The 15072-nt window shown below is 47.3% G+C and overlaps 1 protein-coding gene across 1 annotated transcript in view; it reads left to right on the top strand.

Moving 5' to 3' along the window:
- arhgef6 (Rac/Cdc42 guanine nucleotide exchange factor (GEF) 6) overlaps positions 1-14472 on the top strand; it is a 78885-nt gene extending 64413 nt beyond the window's left edge. Inside the window, exons 14-18 of the mRNA XM_084331363.1 lie at positions 4130-4226; positions 5702-5791; positions 7987-8086; positions 10124-10178; positions 13055-14472. Coding sequence (XP_084187489.1) covers positions 4130-4226; positions 5702-5791; positions 7987-8086; positions 10124-10178; positions 13055-13180 — 468 coding nt within the window. The 3' untranslated portion in view covers positions 13181-14472. The remainder of the gene's footprint in view (positions 1-4129; positions 4227-5701; positions 5792-7986; positions 8087-10123; positions 10179-13054) is intronic.
- Positions 14473-15072: the final 600 nt, after the last annotated feature.

A 15072-nucleotide genomic window follows, 5' to 3' on the forward strand; every position in this document is an offset into this window, starting at 1 on the left:
GATATCAAGATAGGGCCGGTATTAAATAAAAAAAAATAAAAAATTAAGAATTGTAATTGTAATCTTTTAGGTAATCTGTTCAAGTTGGTCATGAGCAGTAAAACTCCTGTTTTTATACATAATCAGATTGTTTTTAGTAATACTGTGCACAAGCATTACACTAGAGGTTCCAGTAGTGAGCAGCTTGAATTGCCAGGTCCTAGAACCAGCGCTCTGGGGAGATCTTTTATTTTTAGAGCATTAGCTCTGTGGAATGGCCTGCCTCGGAACCTCTGCTGCATTTACAGTAGATTCACTTTTAAAAATAATCTTAAATTGTTTTTAACACTGTAAAGTAATTTTTTGTTTTTGTTTTACACTAATGTAATTTTAGCTATCTTAATTGTTACATTATGCATTGTGTGTACTGACTTTTAATAATTTTGTTTTTGCAATAGTGATTGTTTTTGTATGTTTTTTTTTGTGTGTGGACCCCAGGAAGACTAGCTGGTTGCTATCGCACCAGCTAATGGGGATCCCTAATAAAATAAAATCAAAAATCAAATCAATAGGCCTCAAGTCACAGAACACCAAAAATCACAGGTTTTCATATCAGGATCCAACACCCCAATAGGCCTCCAAGTCACGTCAAAGGTTTCAGTCCCCTACTGACGATCACACCCCTGGCGATGATGGTCCATTTAACGTGTTTTAATTGTTTTCATTTTGTCTCGTCCAAATGGATTTGCTCCTCTGTTCATTTACACACGAGGCACAGGTTCACATCTAAGCGCATTCTCCTACCGATACCTATCGGCCAGCCACCTGTCGTGGTGCGACTGATGGTGACTCTGTGGAGACGGCATGCCTAACCTTCTCTTCTCCCTCCCTCCCTCCCTCCCTCTCTCTCTCTCTCTCTCTCTCTCTCTCTCTCTCTCTCTCTCTTCATTTTCATATTTCTCTCCTCCTTTCAAATAGTAATTTATCACCCTGTTCTGTGCACACAGTTAGCGGGAAATGTGTGGGGGGTGCTTTGGCGAGGGGGTAGAATGGGAGTGAAAATATTCACCGGTCACAATCTGTCTCATCTTCCCTCACATCTCCCCTCTCTCTCTCTTTCTTTCTCTTTCTCTGTTTCTTTCCATCTTCTGTAGAGGATGTCTTATATCATGAAGGTAAGGTTAGACCTCACTCTCTTCCTCTTTGTGTGTGGGAATGGATGGGCATTATTGTGTGTGTGTGTGTGTGTCTGTGTGTGTGTTGGCTCTTGTGCTGTAGAGGCATGCTGCTGCCGCTGCTCTCTCCGCTGCTCTCTCCGCTGCTCTCTCCGCTGCTCTCTCCTCCCACAGTCTTGGTTTCCTGTGTCCTGTGGCCCTTTTGTGCATCACTGTCCTTTGATGAACCCTTCTAAGAGACTCTGTCAGTGGTACCTCCGGCTTGGTCAGTCGTCCCTACGAACACAATAATTGTCAGTGTTCGCGGGGTGGGAAGCCGGTGGGCTATGTGTCCTGGTCGTTGCAAACAGCGATTCCTACTGGTCTCCTACAACTGTCTAATACTGCATCTGTGTTGTTGTTATAACTGTCTAATATGGCATCTGTGTTGTTGTTATAACTGTCTAATACTGCATCTGTCTTGTTGTTATAACTGTCTAATATGGCATCTGTGTTGTTGTTATAACTGTCTAATACGGCATCTGTGTTGTTGTTATAACTGTCTTAATATTGCATCTGTGTTGTTGACTATCATGTCCAACTGGTTAATACTGCATCTGTGTTGTAGAATGTGATATATACCAGAATATCACAGTACTATGTTGTGTTTACAATCATTTGAAAGTCACGCGCGAACACAGGACAACAACAGTCGAATCGGGGGGAGGGGGGGCGGTCACCGTCATACATTATCAGGAAATGAATCAATCATGTGAAAAAGAGAGCGTTGACTGACTCACACTCACCCGTCTTATTTAACAATACAACGTTTCTGAATGGACGTTTGGATTAAACCAAGTGTAGGCAGTGATGCAGAACTTTCCCAGCGGAACACAAGTTACTTAACGTTACACAGGTATGTTATGCACGTTAATTAAGCTACGCAGAGCGCAGCCCTTCTTTAGCGTGCAGACGTTAAGATAGCAGGAGCCGAGGGCGGCTAGGTGGTGCAGTGGCCAAGGCGCTCACCACCAATGCAGGAGACGCTGGGTTCGAGCCCAGCTCTCCGCATTGCTATCAGCTTGGCTGGTCGTTCATACTAATACAATTGGCAGTATTAGGGGGTGGGAAGCTGATGGGTGGGGATCGGGCGTTGTGGACAGCGACTCCTACAGGTCGGTTGGTGCGCCTGCGCAGCAGAATCAGTGCCCTCCAAACGCAGACCCCCGAAGCTGAGAGATCGCGCTGTGCAGGTGAAAAGATGCGACGGCTGCCTCCTCGTGTACCGGAGGGGACACGTGATGCAAGGCTTGGTCCACATTGCAGCCGACCAGTGGGAGGCATGGTCTGGCAACGTTCGAGACAGGGGAGGGTAGAATTGGATAATACGAAATTGGGATGGGAGAAAAAGTAGATAAAAAAAAAAAGATAGCAGGAGCTGTCGGCCAACAAAGATGTTGTTTCAACAAATGTATTCACAAAATGGATCATCATACAAGTGTTGTTGAAGCCTCCCGTGACCAGTAACTAACCAGTAACTAACCAGTAACTAACCAGTAACTAACCAGTAACTAACCGCAGCAATATGCGCTGCGTTATGCGTAAATGTGCGCTATGTGCCTAAAGTCAAGACTCGACAGTACTTTATTGTTATTGTAATTTATAAGTATTTATTTATTTATTATAAGAAATTATTTAGGAGCAAATATTTTGCATGATTAAAAAATGATGGTTCGAACGTCCGTTCGAAAAACCCTGGCGAAGTTCAAAGCCCAAAAACAGGCTTCAGTGAAACGACTCTACTGTGTTGTACAACTGTCTAATACTGCATAATGTGTGTTGACTATTATGTACAAATCAAATCTAATGTATTTGTAAGGCCCGACAACACGCGTTAATGTCCCCATGGGGCCGGACACGTCTTCTTTAAACAAGTCAAGAAGAAACATCACAATAAATCAAGAACAAAACAAAAACACCATACATTTTTAAATAAAATAAATGAATGCAACACTCTCAGACATAACCCACACGAAGGTAAGGAAAAACTCACTAAAACCTAGCAATAGGAAAAAAATTCACCACAGGCAATGTGGAGGAGAGAAACCTTAGAAGGGCCGTTCAAGGGGGGATCTCCCTTCTTAGATGTCGGTGATAGTAGTGTTGCAGTAAAACAGGCGAGACAGTTGGTAAGCATGCACTCATATGTGTAATGAAACACCGATAAGTGCATCATGCAATAGCAACTGAACATTTATACAACAGTCTAATACTGCATCTGTGTTGTTGACTATCATGTAGATGGTAAAGCAGTTGCATAGATATCCGTTGTGCTTGTTGAAACCAGGACACAGTGGTGAGCTTTAAACCAATCGTCACTCTGCCAATTCTATATAAAAAGAAAATCTGTTTTTGATGCATACTGTGTTCATGCCAATCCACTTCTACCACAAACGCCACGGTAACCGTTTGAGCAGAGCGCAGCCCTGCGAACAGCTGTGTGCACATCATCATACGAGGTTTCCGCTTCCCTTCCACAGAACTGTTCTAAATTAAGACTCGACTACCGTAACGTTTCCAGTGGAAAGATGACGGGCCACATTAAACGACGACGAAAAGAATTTCTGCGGAAAAAGAAAATCACAGCGGAATGTATTTCGGCTTTTTAAAAATCTGGTATAAATAAGTTATTCCCGGGAAAGGACTTGTCTTTATGTTACCTTGTGTGCCAGGTTGCCGCCTTGGTTACGGCCCATTCTACGCGCTTATCGCCTTGTTTGTCGTTGCCGTTGTGTTTGTTGTTGTTGTTTCGTGGGGGGGAGGGGAGGGGGGGGGGGGGTGGTTCCTGTCACTGTCACTGTAAGGCTTGCATACGGTTTGTTCGGCCCAGGCTTCAAGGTGTGTCGCTGTGTGGCTCTGCTACGTGCTGCTGACGAGACACTCTCTCCCCCCCGCCTCCCCCCTCTCCCCCCCTCTCTCCCCCCCGCCTCCCCCAGGACTCCAGCAAGAGCCCGCGCCCCATCAAGAAGTTCCTGCCCGGCACCAGGAAGAAGGAGAGGAAGCCGTCGGACGACGAGGCTCTACTCAGGAAAAGTGAGTCCGGTCGGGGCAGAGGGAGAGGGGGGAGAGAGACCAGAGAGAGACACCAGAGGGAGAGAGACCAGAGAGAGAGACATCGGGGGGAAAGAGACCAGAGAGAGAGACATCGGGGGGAGAGAGACCAGAGGGAGAGAGACCAGAGAGAGAGACATCGGGGGGAGAGAGACCAGAGAGAGAGACATCGGGGGGAGAGAGACCAGAGGGAGAGAGAGACACCATGCTGTGTTTGCAACTGTTTCAGTTCTGAACGTCAATAATCTTTTAGGGAGACACTAGGAACCCCTTTAACACATTAACTGCCACGGAGTTTGCCCGTCTCAACCACTCTCTGCCACCAGTCTAAGCCTATGGAGATGTTCACCTTCTTTGCAGGGCTATAACTTTTTAAATTGTATTGCTAAATTGACATTACTATGGCCCATTCAACATCGATTATCTATCGTTCAGGATGTAGGAACGTTATACTTTTTCATTCATAGATTCATACGAAAATACAGTCTAGAATATAAATATGTTTTTATCGTTTTCTGCAGTAATTCCTAGAACGTGAGTTATAGGCATAAATGCATATATAGATTATCAACTGCCGTTTGTTGCCGATACACGCTATATTAAAAATTTCAACTGAATACGATCCTAAGCGTTATGACTGATCATGCGCGGATGAACGGGGGGGGGGGGGGTCGTTTATAATTCCGTGATCGTCAGTAAATGCTTTATGGGGCGCCCTCGTGGCTCGCGCACCTACGCGGCCGACCCGGGTTCGATCCCAGCTCCCGTCGTTATTTGTCGCATGTCCTCCCCACCTCTCCTCCCGTTCGCCCTCTCCTCTGTCGGTCCTGCGTGGCCAAATAAAGCTGTAAAAATGCTAAAAAATAATAATAAAAAAAAAAAAGTAAATGCTTTATGTAGTATGGGTGATATATTGATCAGAGCAGTTTGCATTAATAATAATAAACAAACACGCTGAAAGTATCGTTACTCTCCTCTTACCGTTCGCCGATGAGACTGGAGGAAAAAGATCCCACTTATTTGACGGCGATCTACTAGATCCATTTCCGGTTTGTATAATAATAATAAATGCCCAAATCATATCGATTATTGAGTTATGGCAGCGATCCATATACACGGATGTGTGTCTAGAGTCCCGCAACAATATGCGAGTGCCGGACGCATTTCCCAGATGCACGGAGATCACCAGAGATCCATTTCCGGTTGTAACTCGCCGATCATCCACCAGGCGGCAGTATTGAAGCGTTGCAGAGTTGTGCAGGCTCCCACTGTATCAGCCGAGGCTGGGTGAGGGAATTATGAATACCATGGCGAAAAAATTAAATATGATCTCAATAACGTTGTACGCCGTGTGGTTTGTCAGAATTAGCATGACCTTGAAACACGTTGTACGACGTTATTGGCGCCCAATGTGTTGATTTGTCCTCGCGTCCTTGTGTTTGTTGTGTGATTGACAGGTACAGCAGCGGCGCTGGAGGAGGACGCGCAGATCCTGAAGGTGATCGAGGCGTACTGTACCGGAGCCAGCCTGCACCAGACCACCACAGGTGCGTACTGTACGGGAGCCAGCCTGCACCAGACCACCACAGGTGCGTACTGTACGGGAGCCAGCCTGCACCAGACCACCACAGGTGCGTACTGTACGGGAGCCAGCCTGCACCAGACCACCACAGGTGCGTACTGTACGGGAGCCAGCCTGCACCAGACCACCACAGGTGCGTACTGTACGGGAGCCAGCCTGCACCAGACCACCACAGGTGCGTACTGTACGGGAGCCAGCCTGCACCAGACCACCACAGGTGCGTACTGTACGGGAGCCAGCCTGCACCAGACCACCACAGGTACGTACTGTACGGGAGCCAGCCTGCACCAGACCACCACAGGTGCGTACTGTACCGGAGCCAGCCTGCACCAGACCACCACAGGTGCGTACTGTACGGGAGCCAGCCTGCACCAGACCACCACAGGTGCGTACTGTACCGGAGCCAGCCTGCACCAGACCACCACAGGTGCGTACTGTACGGGAGCCAGCCTGCACCAGACCACCACAGGTACGTACTGTACGGGAGCCAGCCTGCACCAGACCACCACAGGTGCGTACTGCACGGGAGCCAGCCTGCACCAGACCACCACAGGTGCGTACTGTACCGGAGCCAGCCTGCACCAGACCACCACAGGTGCGTACTGTACGGGAGCCAGCCTGCACCAGACCACCACAGGTGCGTACTGTACGGGAGCCAGCCTGCACCAGACCACCACAGGTGCGTACTGCACGGGAGCCAGCCTGCACCAGACCACCACAGGTGCATACTGTACGGGAGCCAGCCTGCACCAGACCACCACAGGTGCGTACTGTACCGGAGCCAGCCTGCACCAGACCACCACAGGTGCGTACTGTACGGGAGCCAGCCTGCACCAGACCACCACAGGTACGTACTGTACCGGAGCCAGCCTGCACCAGACCACCACAGGTGCGTACTGTACGGGAGCCAGCCTGCACCAGACCACCACAGGTGCGTACTGTACGGGAGCCAGCCTGCACCAGACCACCACAGGTGCGTACTGTACGGGAGCCAGCCTGCACCAGACCACCACAGGTGCGTACTGTATGGGAGCCAGCCTGCACCAGACCACCACAGGTGCGTACTGTACGGGAGCCAGCCTGCACCAGACCACCACAGGTGCGTACTGTACCGGAGCCAGCCTGCACCAGACCACCACAGGTGCGTACTGTACGGGAGCCAGCCTGCACCAGACCACCACAGGTGCGTACTGTACGGGAGCCAGCCTGCACCAGACCACCACAGGTGCGTACTGTACGGGAGCCAGCCTGCACCAGACCACCACAGGTGCGTACTGTACGGGAGCCAGCCTGCACCAGACCACCATAGGTGTGTGTGTGATGTCACATGGTGTCAGTTAGGGCTGAGCCCAAACGCTCCAACGTTCGGACCTTCGTTTCGTTACGTTGGCATTCGAATTCTAAATCAACATTTGAATTTTTTATTTTTTATTAAAAAAAACAAAATTTTATTTTTATTTTTTTTAATATACTGTATATATTTTTTATGCGTCTATTCATTCTGTTTAAACCAATGGGGTTTTTCTTCACAGTTGCAGATAAAGATTAGGCTACACTAATATTATAGTATTAAAAAAAACTGATGAGTTATATTCAGAAAGTTGATTTAATAAAAAGAAAATACTCATTTAATCAGATCAATCACTTTATTCAAATTCAAACGCATGAGACACCGGTATCGAATCCGGCTGTCGCCGTTGCCTCCGGCTTGGGCCGGCTGTCATACTGGCTCAATTGGCAGAGTCAGCGGGTGGGAAGTCGATGGGTGGTAATCTGGATGTTGTAAACAGCGACTCCTACAGGTCGGTTGGGGGACGCCTGCACAGCAGAGTCAGGAAAATGGCGGGGGCAGTGTGAGCCTCCCACACGTTACACCTCGCCAAAATGAGAGTCCACGCTGGCAGGTGAAAAGATGTGACTGGCTGCCTACACATGTATCGGAGGGGACATGTGATGGGATTCTATCCTCCCTACAACCGGCCAGTGGGGGGCATATGCGAGCAACGATCAAGACAGGGGAGGGGAGAATTGGCACGGCTAAATTGGGATGGGAGAAAAATAGAAAAAGTGGATACAAAAATAAATAATAATAATTGACTTGACTTGTGTGTGTGTGTGTGTGCGTGTGCGTGCGTTGTGTGTGTGTGTGTGTGTGTGCAGTCGTGCGTAAAGAGTGCGTCCCTCAGGTCCTGCTGCCGGAGGAGGAGAAGATCATCGTGGAGGAGATGAAGAGTAACGGCCAGACGGTCCTGGAGGAGAAGTAAGAGTTTAGGGTCGGTCGGGTGTCAATCATCTTGTAGGATTACCTTGGTGACCGTGGTGGCAAGAAGGGAATAATAATAATAATAATAATTAGGGCTGTCAGTTTATCGCGTTAATTAGATGAATTAATTACACAGCAAATGATCGCGTTATGAAAATTAACTCAAAATGTATTTAAAAACTTTTATAATTATTTTTTTAATAATTTTATTTATTTATTTATTTTCTTAATCTCATTCATTGCATAAGAACGTAGAATAAACATTTACAACTATTTTTTTTAAATGGTCCATTTGCATGTTCTTGGTATCTGATTCTAGGGACATCTATGGATCTCAGGGAATGTATTCCCAGAAATACTGTGTCTGTTACTAGGCTTGAGTAAATTGTAATGAACCAAATGAGAATATCAATAAAAAATGTTTTTATCTTTGACTGTGAATAACACCATGCTTGACCAGACCTGAAAAATCTAAGCAAGTGAATAAATGGAAGATTATTAAACAGAAGGTTTTGTAGATACAGTACTGAATTCTGCCATCCGGACACATGTAATTTTAAATATGATTATAGAATATAAAATATCAGGCCTAAAATGGTTATGCGATTAAAATGCGATTAATTAGATTAATTAATTACAAATCCTGTAATTAATTAGATAATTTTTTTTAATCGCCTGACCACTAATAATATTAATAATAAACTTTATTTGTATAGAACCTTTCATATAGAAACTGCAGCTCAAAGTGCTTCACAACAGAAAAAAGACAGGCACAAAATGAGCACATAAAGTGCAGACATTATAAAATCACAGTTTTTCACATTAGGATCTAACATCCCAACAGGCCACCTTGTTTATGGTTTGATTCAGTTTTAAATAGACAATAATAAAAAGAGTAGGATAAAATAGACAGAGTAAAATAGTGCAATATTGCAGTCAGGGTTTCCGTTAGAAAAAATTGTTGCCGGTCTCCGTGACCTGCAAGATTTCAATCTACCGGACAAATGAGATTAATTCCGGTCATAGTTTATTGAGCTTTAAAACAATTGATAGGCAGGCTATATAAAGAATGTCATCCTCAAGGCATGTAGATTTATAATATTATTACTTAAAACTAGCTACTTTTGCGTATACAGTCATTAATTAATATATTCCAAATAAAATAAGTCCCTCGATACTCCGTGCTGCTGCTGACTTTATCCGCGTATGTGGGCAGTCGGTCCGACACTAAACAGCAGTCTGTTATAATCACATTTTTATGAGCTAACGAATTCCGTTATATTGGACATTTGTATTAATTATATCAAGCGAAGAACTGAGAAAGCAGAGAGACGGCAACATTATCGTGGTTTGCGTGACGACTCTCTCCACCTCGCAACGACTTATTTGCAAAGAGTATGGCGCTGCAGAGAAGCTGATTTAGCTGTTATTGGCTCTTTTCTGGGAACCGCACAGCAGCGCCCCCCACCCAACATTGGCTGAAAATGGCTGAATTGGAGTACTGCTGGAATACTGCATTGGGCTGCTTGTGCTATGGCTCTGCAGCTTCACAAAAGTTCGCACACCCAGCACTAAGCTCTCGCTGACGACGTCGTTGTCATTATTAGAAGCAACGAGGAAACAAATGTAATGATCGTTTCGTTCATCGCATAGGCTATTTAATTTTAGCCTATTTTAATACAATTCAAATAATCAAATTGTGCTTAGACTCAGGGAATTATTTTCACCGGACATTAAGACCGGAGAGATGAAATATGTCGGACTTAAACAGATTTTGCCGGTCAAAAACCGGTAATTACCGGCTAACGGAAACGCTGATTGCAGTGCAATAAAATAGTTCTGGATGACTGTTCAACCGTTTAAAGTCGTCTTTACCTTCTCTGTTTGGTCTCCACAGTTTAAAACTTAACAGTCTGTTTTATACCCACTTTGACCCTTCGAACCTCCCACTCAGGGCAAACCTCTAGATAGAATAGAAATGTTGAATTATGAAAATGGATGTTATTTTGTAACCCGTTTATTTTTATTTTTTAGGAGTCTGGTTGATGCAGTGTACGCTTTAAAGGACGAGGTTCATGAATTGAAAAAGGTAATTGTGATCAATTACAGTCCCACTCTGAAATACTGTAATGAATCTGGTGACTGATTTCTACAACGATTTCAAAATGTCTGGTAAAACGAGACTGAGGCCTTTCGCTTCGTCCTGGTCGTGGTAGAAAGATATTGTTTATCGGTGTGGCTGGGTAGTGTAGAGGTCTAAGCACTAGAGTGGCTGGGTAGTGTAGAGGTCTAAACACTAGAGGTCGCTGGGTAGTGTAGAGGTCTAAGCACTAGGAGTGGCTGGGTAGTGTAGAGGTCTAAGCACTAGAGTGGCTGGGTAGTGTAGAGGTCTAAGCACTAGAGTGGCTGGGTAGTGTAGAGGTCTAAGCACTAGAGGTGGCTGGGTAGTGTAGAGGTCTAAGCACTAGAGTGGCTGGGTAGTGTAGAGGTCTAAGCACTAGAGGTGGCTGGGTAGTGTAGAGGTCTAAGCACTAGAGTGGCTGGGTAGTGTAGAGGTCTAAGCACTAGAGTGGCTGGGTAGTGTAGAGGTCTAAGCACTAGAGGTGGCTGGGTAGTGTAGAGGTCTAAGCACTAGAGTGGCTGGGTAGTGTAGAGGTCTAAGCACTAGAGTGGCTGGGTAGTGTAGAGGTCTAAGCACTAGGAGTGGCTGGGTAGTGTAGAGGTCTAAGCACTAGAGTGGCTGGGTAGTGTAGAGGTCTAAACACTAGAGTGGCTGGGTAGTGTAGAGGTCTAAGCACTAGGAGTGGCTGGGTAGTGTAGAGGTCTAAGCACTAGAGTGGCTGGGTAGTGTAGAGGTCTAAGCACTAGGAGTGGCTGGGTAGTGTAGAGGTCTAAGCACTAGAGTGGCTGGGTAGTGTAGAGGTCTAAGCACTAGGAGTGGCTGGGTAGTGTAGACGTCTAAGCACTAGAGTGGCTGGGTAGTGTAGAGGTCTAAGCACTAGAGTGGCTGGGTAGCGTAGAGGTCTAAGCACTAGAGTGGCTGGGTAGTGTAGAGGTCTAAGCACTAGAGGTGGCTGGGTAGTGTAGAGGTCTAAACACTAGAGTGGCTGGGTAGTGTAGAGGTCTAAACACTAGAGGTGGCTGGGTAGTGTAGAGGTCTAAGCACTAGGAGTGGCTGGGTAGTGTAGAGGTCTAAGCACTAGGAGCGGCTGGGTAGTGTAGAGGTCTAAGCACTAGGAGCGGCTGGGTAGTGTAGAGGTCTAAACACTAGGAGTGGCTGGGTAGTGTAGAGGTCTAAGCACTAGGAGCGGCTGGGTGCCTATTCCTTAATGACAAGCAAGCAGTGCAAGAATGCGGAAGCATTCTACCGTAGTGGCGTGCGGTAATGCGCCTTTCATTTTCCTTCGCCCAGCGCTCAGGTGCGTGCGTGCGCCGGTGTGCTCGCGCGAGGTGCTCGCACGAGGTGCCCGCGCATGCGCATGAGATCCCGCCTTGGTTCGACACGAGCGGAGCTCAATATATATAAGTCACCGCCCCTTATTCAGTATCCAGAAATAGCTCAATTGGCAAGACTGCATGGCTGTAGATCCTACGGCTCGTTTGCTGGCGAGTTCGAATCCCATCAAATATTTTTTTTTTTAACGTGATTTTTTTTTTAACGTGTATTCTTTCGCCGGTTAAGGTTAGGCATGGTTAAGGTTAAGGTTAAGGTTAGGCATTGTTTCGGAGTTGGTTAAGGTTAGAAGGGTTAAGTTTAGGCGCTGTTAAGGAGCTGGTTAAGGTTAGAGTTTGTCAAAGAGAATGGCAATATTCTTTCTATGGTTAAGGTTAGGCATGGTTAAGGTTAAGGTTAGGCATTGTTTCGGAGTTGGTTAAGGTTAGAACGGTTAAGTTTAGGCGCTGTTAAGGAGCTGGTTAAGGTTAGAGTTTGTCAAAGAGAATGGCAATAGACAGCCTATTTCCGCGCGACAGCTCCCAAAGCGGGCCTGAAAAGAAAGGCGATTTACCGTAGTGGCGTGCGGTGACGAATGCTTCCGCATTCTTGCACTGCTTGCTTGTCATTAAGGTACACGCTGGCTGGGTAGTGTAGAGGTCTAAGCACTAGAGTGGCTGGGTAGTGTAGGGCAGCATGTCATGTGGTAGTCTACACCCTCCCCAGACCGACAGTAGGGCAGCATGTCATGTGGTAGTCTACACCCTCCCCAGACTGACAGTAGGGCAGCATGTGGTAGTCTACACCCTCCCCAGACTGACAGTAGGGCAGCATGTGGTAGTCTACACCCTCCCCAGACTGACAGTAGGGCAGCATGTGGTAGTCTACACCCTCCCCAGACCGACTGTAGGGCAGCATGTGGTAGTCTACACCCTCCCCAGACCGACTGTAGGGCAGCATGTGGTAGTCTACACCCTCCCCAGACCGACAGTAGGGCAGCATGTGGTAGTCTACACCCTCCCCAGACTGACAGTAGGGCAGCATGTGGTAGTCTACACCCTCCCCAGACCGACAGTAGGGCAGCATGTGGTAGTCTACACCCTCCCCAGACCGACTGTAGGGCAGCATGTGGTAGTCTACACCCTCCCCAGACCGACTGTAGGGCAGCATGTGGTAGTCTACACCCTCCCCAGACTGACAGTAGGGCAGCATGTGGTAGTCTACACCCTCCCCAGACCGACAGTAGGGCAGCATGTGGTAGTCTACACCCTCCCCAGACCAACTGTAGGGCAGCATGTGGTAGTCTACACCCTCCCCAGACCGACAGTAGGGCAGCATGTGGTAGTCTACACCCTCCCCAGACCGACAGTAGGGCAGCATGTGGTAGTCTACACCCTCCCCAGACCGACAGTAGGGCAGCATGTGGTAGTCTACAAAAGTCCTTGGGCAGAGAGCCCTGTAGCGATAGCTTTCTGCATGGAGCTGCCCGGTGTGTTTGACCTGGTCTCTTGTGTTTGACCTTTGACCTGCAGGAGAACAAGTGGATGAAGCAGTTCCTGGAGGAGGAGCAGAAGTCTCGGAAGGAGCTGGAGAGGGTGGTCAGGAAGCTGGCCAAGCAGAAGAACGACTGCTCCTGGGAGGACGGGGGGGGCCACTAGGGGGCGCCGTCACGCGCAAATCACCATGTTCTCCTGAACGAGAGAGTGGGCTTGTATGAGTCGGGCGCTTGGGTACGTTTGTGTCAAGGTAACTATAAAAGAAGGAAGGGTCATCACTTCAGACAGGGTTCACACCAGGTCCTTGAAGTGCTTAAAGTGCTTGATTTAAATATATATTTCTTTAAGTCAAGGCCTGGACTTCCTTGAAAACAGCAAATTTTTTAACAAGGTGCTTAAAAAGCCCTTGAAATTCAAATCAACCATTCGCATCCATGATCCAATCGAAATTGAATCTTTTTATTTAAAGTGTAACTAATTGGTTTTAAGCCATAAATATTGGATCCGATTTTCTTCTATAAAAAAAACAGCATTTAAAAGTGAATTGTATCCTTTTAAATGCCCTTTTAGATGCCCTGTAGTGCTTGGAAAAGTACTTGAAAGTCCTTGAATTTCATTTTTGAAATGTCTGGTTCTATTGAAGCCTGTATTAAAAATAAATAAGTAGTCAACCAACAATATATCAAACGTTAGCTAGTTAACAATGCAACACATTGCAGATCATTGTGACCTCCGAGGTAAAAACCTGTTTTAAACGACGGGTCATAAACCAGGAGAGCGCTGATCCTGTTCCACTCCACGTCGGCCAGACTGAAGGTTCCCACACTTGGCACCGATGTGCGTTCGTTCACACAGTGACGACCCTTCCTTCTTTTATAGTTTCCTTGATTTGTGTATGTATGCTTGTGACGAGTGGTTGCCTGTGTGTGTGTGTGCGTGTGTGTGCGTGTGTCTGTTCACATTTCAATCCTTCTACATACCACAGTCGGACTCTTCCCTTCCTTTTCGGCTCGGAGCTCGTTTTGAACACTGGACCTTTTGTTTGTCGTAAGATAATCGGGACTTCCTGTTTCCGACCTCATCGGGGACGATATTACAGTTCTGGTTCCTCCTCCTCAACCACGGGACTCTCCTCCTGAGCGGGGCGCTCCCCTATCCGGCAGAACCGAACAGAACCGGACCGGACCGGACCAGGAATAAGCGGCGGCGAAGCTCTACCGGCGGCGGCCACCAGCAAGCAGCAGCTTCGATAGGAAACGTAAAAAAAAGGAGCAAAGCAGCTATTTTAGGTCCGGTAGCCATTTTAGGTCTGGTGGGCGTTCTCTTGCATGCACATCGTTTTACCAAGAGACTCTCTCCTCGCGTTCCTCTCTCCTCTTCATGACTGTTACAGTTTATTTTTGTGATTTTGATGTTGTTGTTGTTTTTTATTATTATTATTTGTTATGAGGACCCATGCTATCCTAGCGGGGGGGGGGGGGGGGGGGGGAAGAGAGCTTTAGTGAGCATGCGATTGGCATATATTTTTGTAACTGCACATTCTAGACACAGGAGCGGCAAGTCTGGAGGCTGTTCAGTAGGCCTACCGCGCTGGTCTGGAAGGCTGTTCAGTAGGCCTACCGAGCTGGTCTAGAAGGCTGTTCAGTAGGCCTACCGCGCTGGTCTAGAAGGCTGTTCAGTAGGCCTACCGCGCTGGTCTGGAAGGCTGTTCAGTAGGCCTACCGAGCTGGTCTAGAAGGCTGTTCAGTAGGCCTACCGCGCTGGTCTAGAAGGCTGTTCAGTAGGCCTACCGCGCTGGTCTGGAAGGCTGTTCAGTAGACCTACCGAGCTGGTCTAGAAGGCTGTTCAGTAGACCTACCGCGCTGGTCTGGAAGGCTGTTCAGTAGACCTACCGAGCTGGTCTGGAAGGCTGTTCAGTAGGCCTACCGCGCTGGTCTGGAAGGCTGTTCAGTAGACCTACCGAGCTGGTCTCGAAGGCTGTTCAGTAGGCCTACCGAGCTGGTCTGGAAGGCTGTTCAGTAGACCTACCGAGCTGGTCTAGAAGGCTGTTCAGT

The sequence above is a fragment of the Notolepis coatsorum genome (genome assembly GCF_963971535.1).
Source record: "Notolepis coatsorum genome assembly, chromosome: 16".
In the NCBI taxonomy this organism is placed as follows: Eukaryota; Metazoa; Chordata; class Actinopteri; order Aulopiformes; family Paralepididae; genus Notolepis; species Notolepis coatsorum.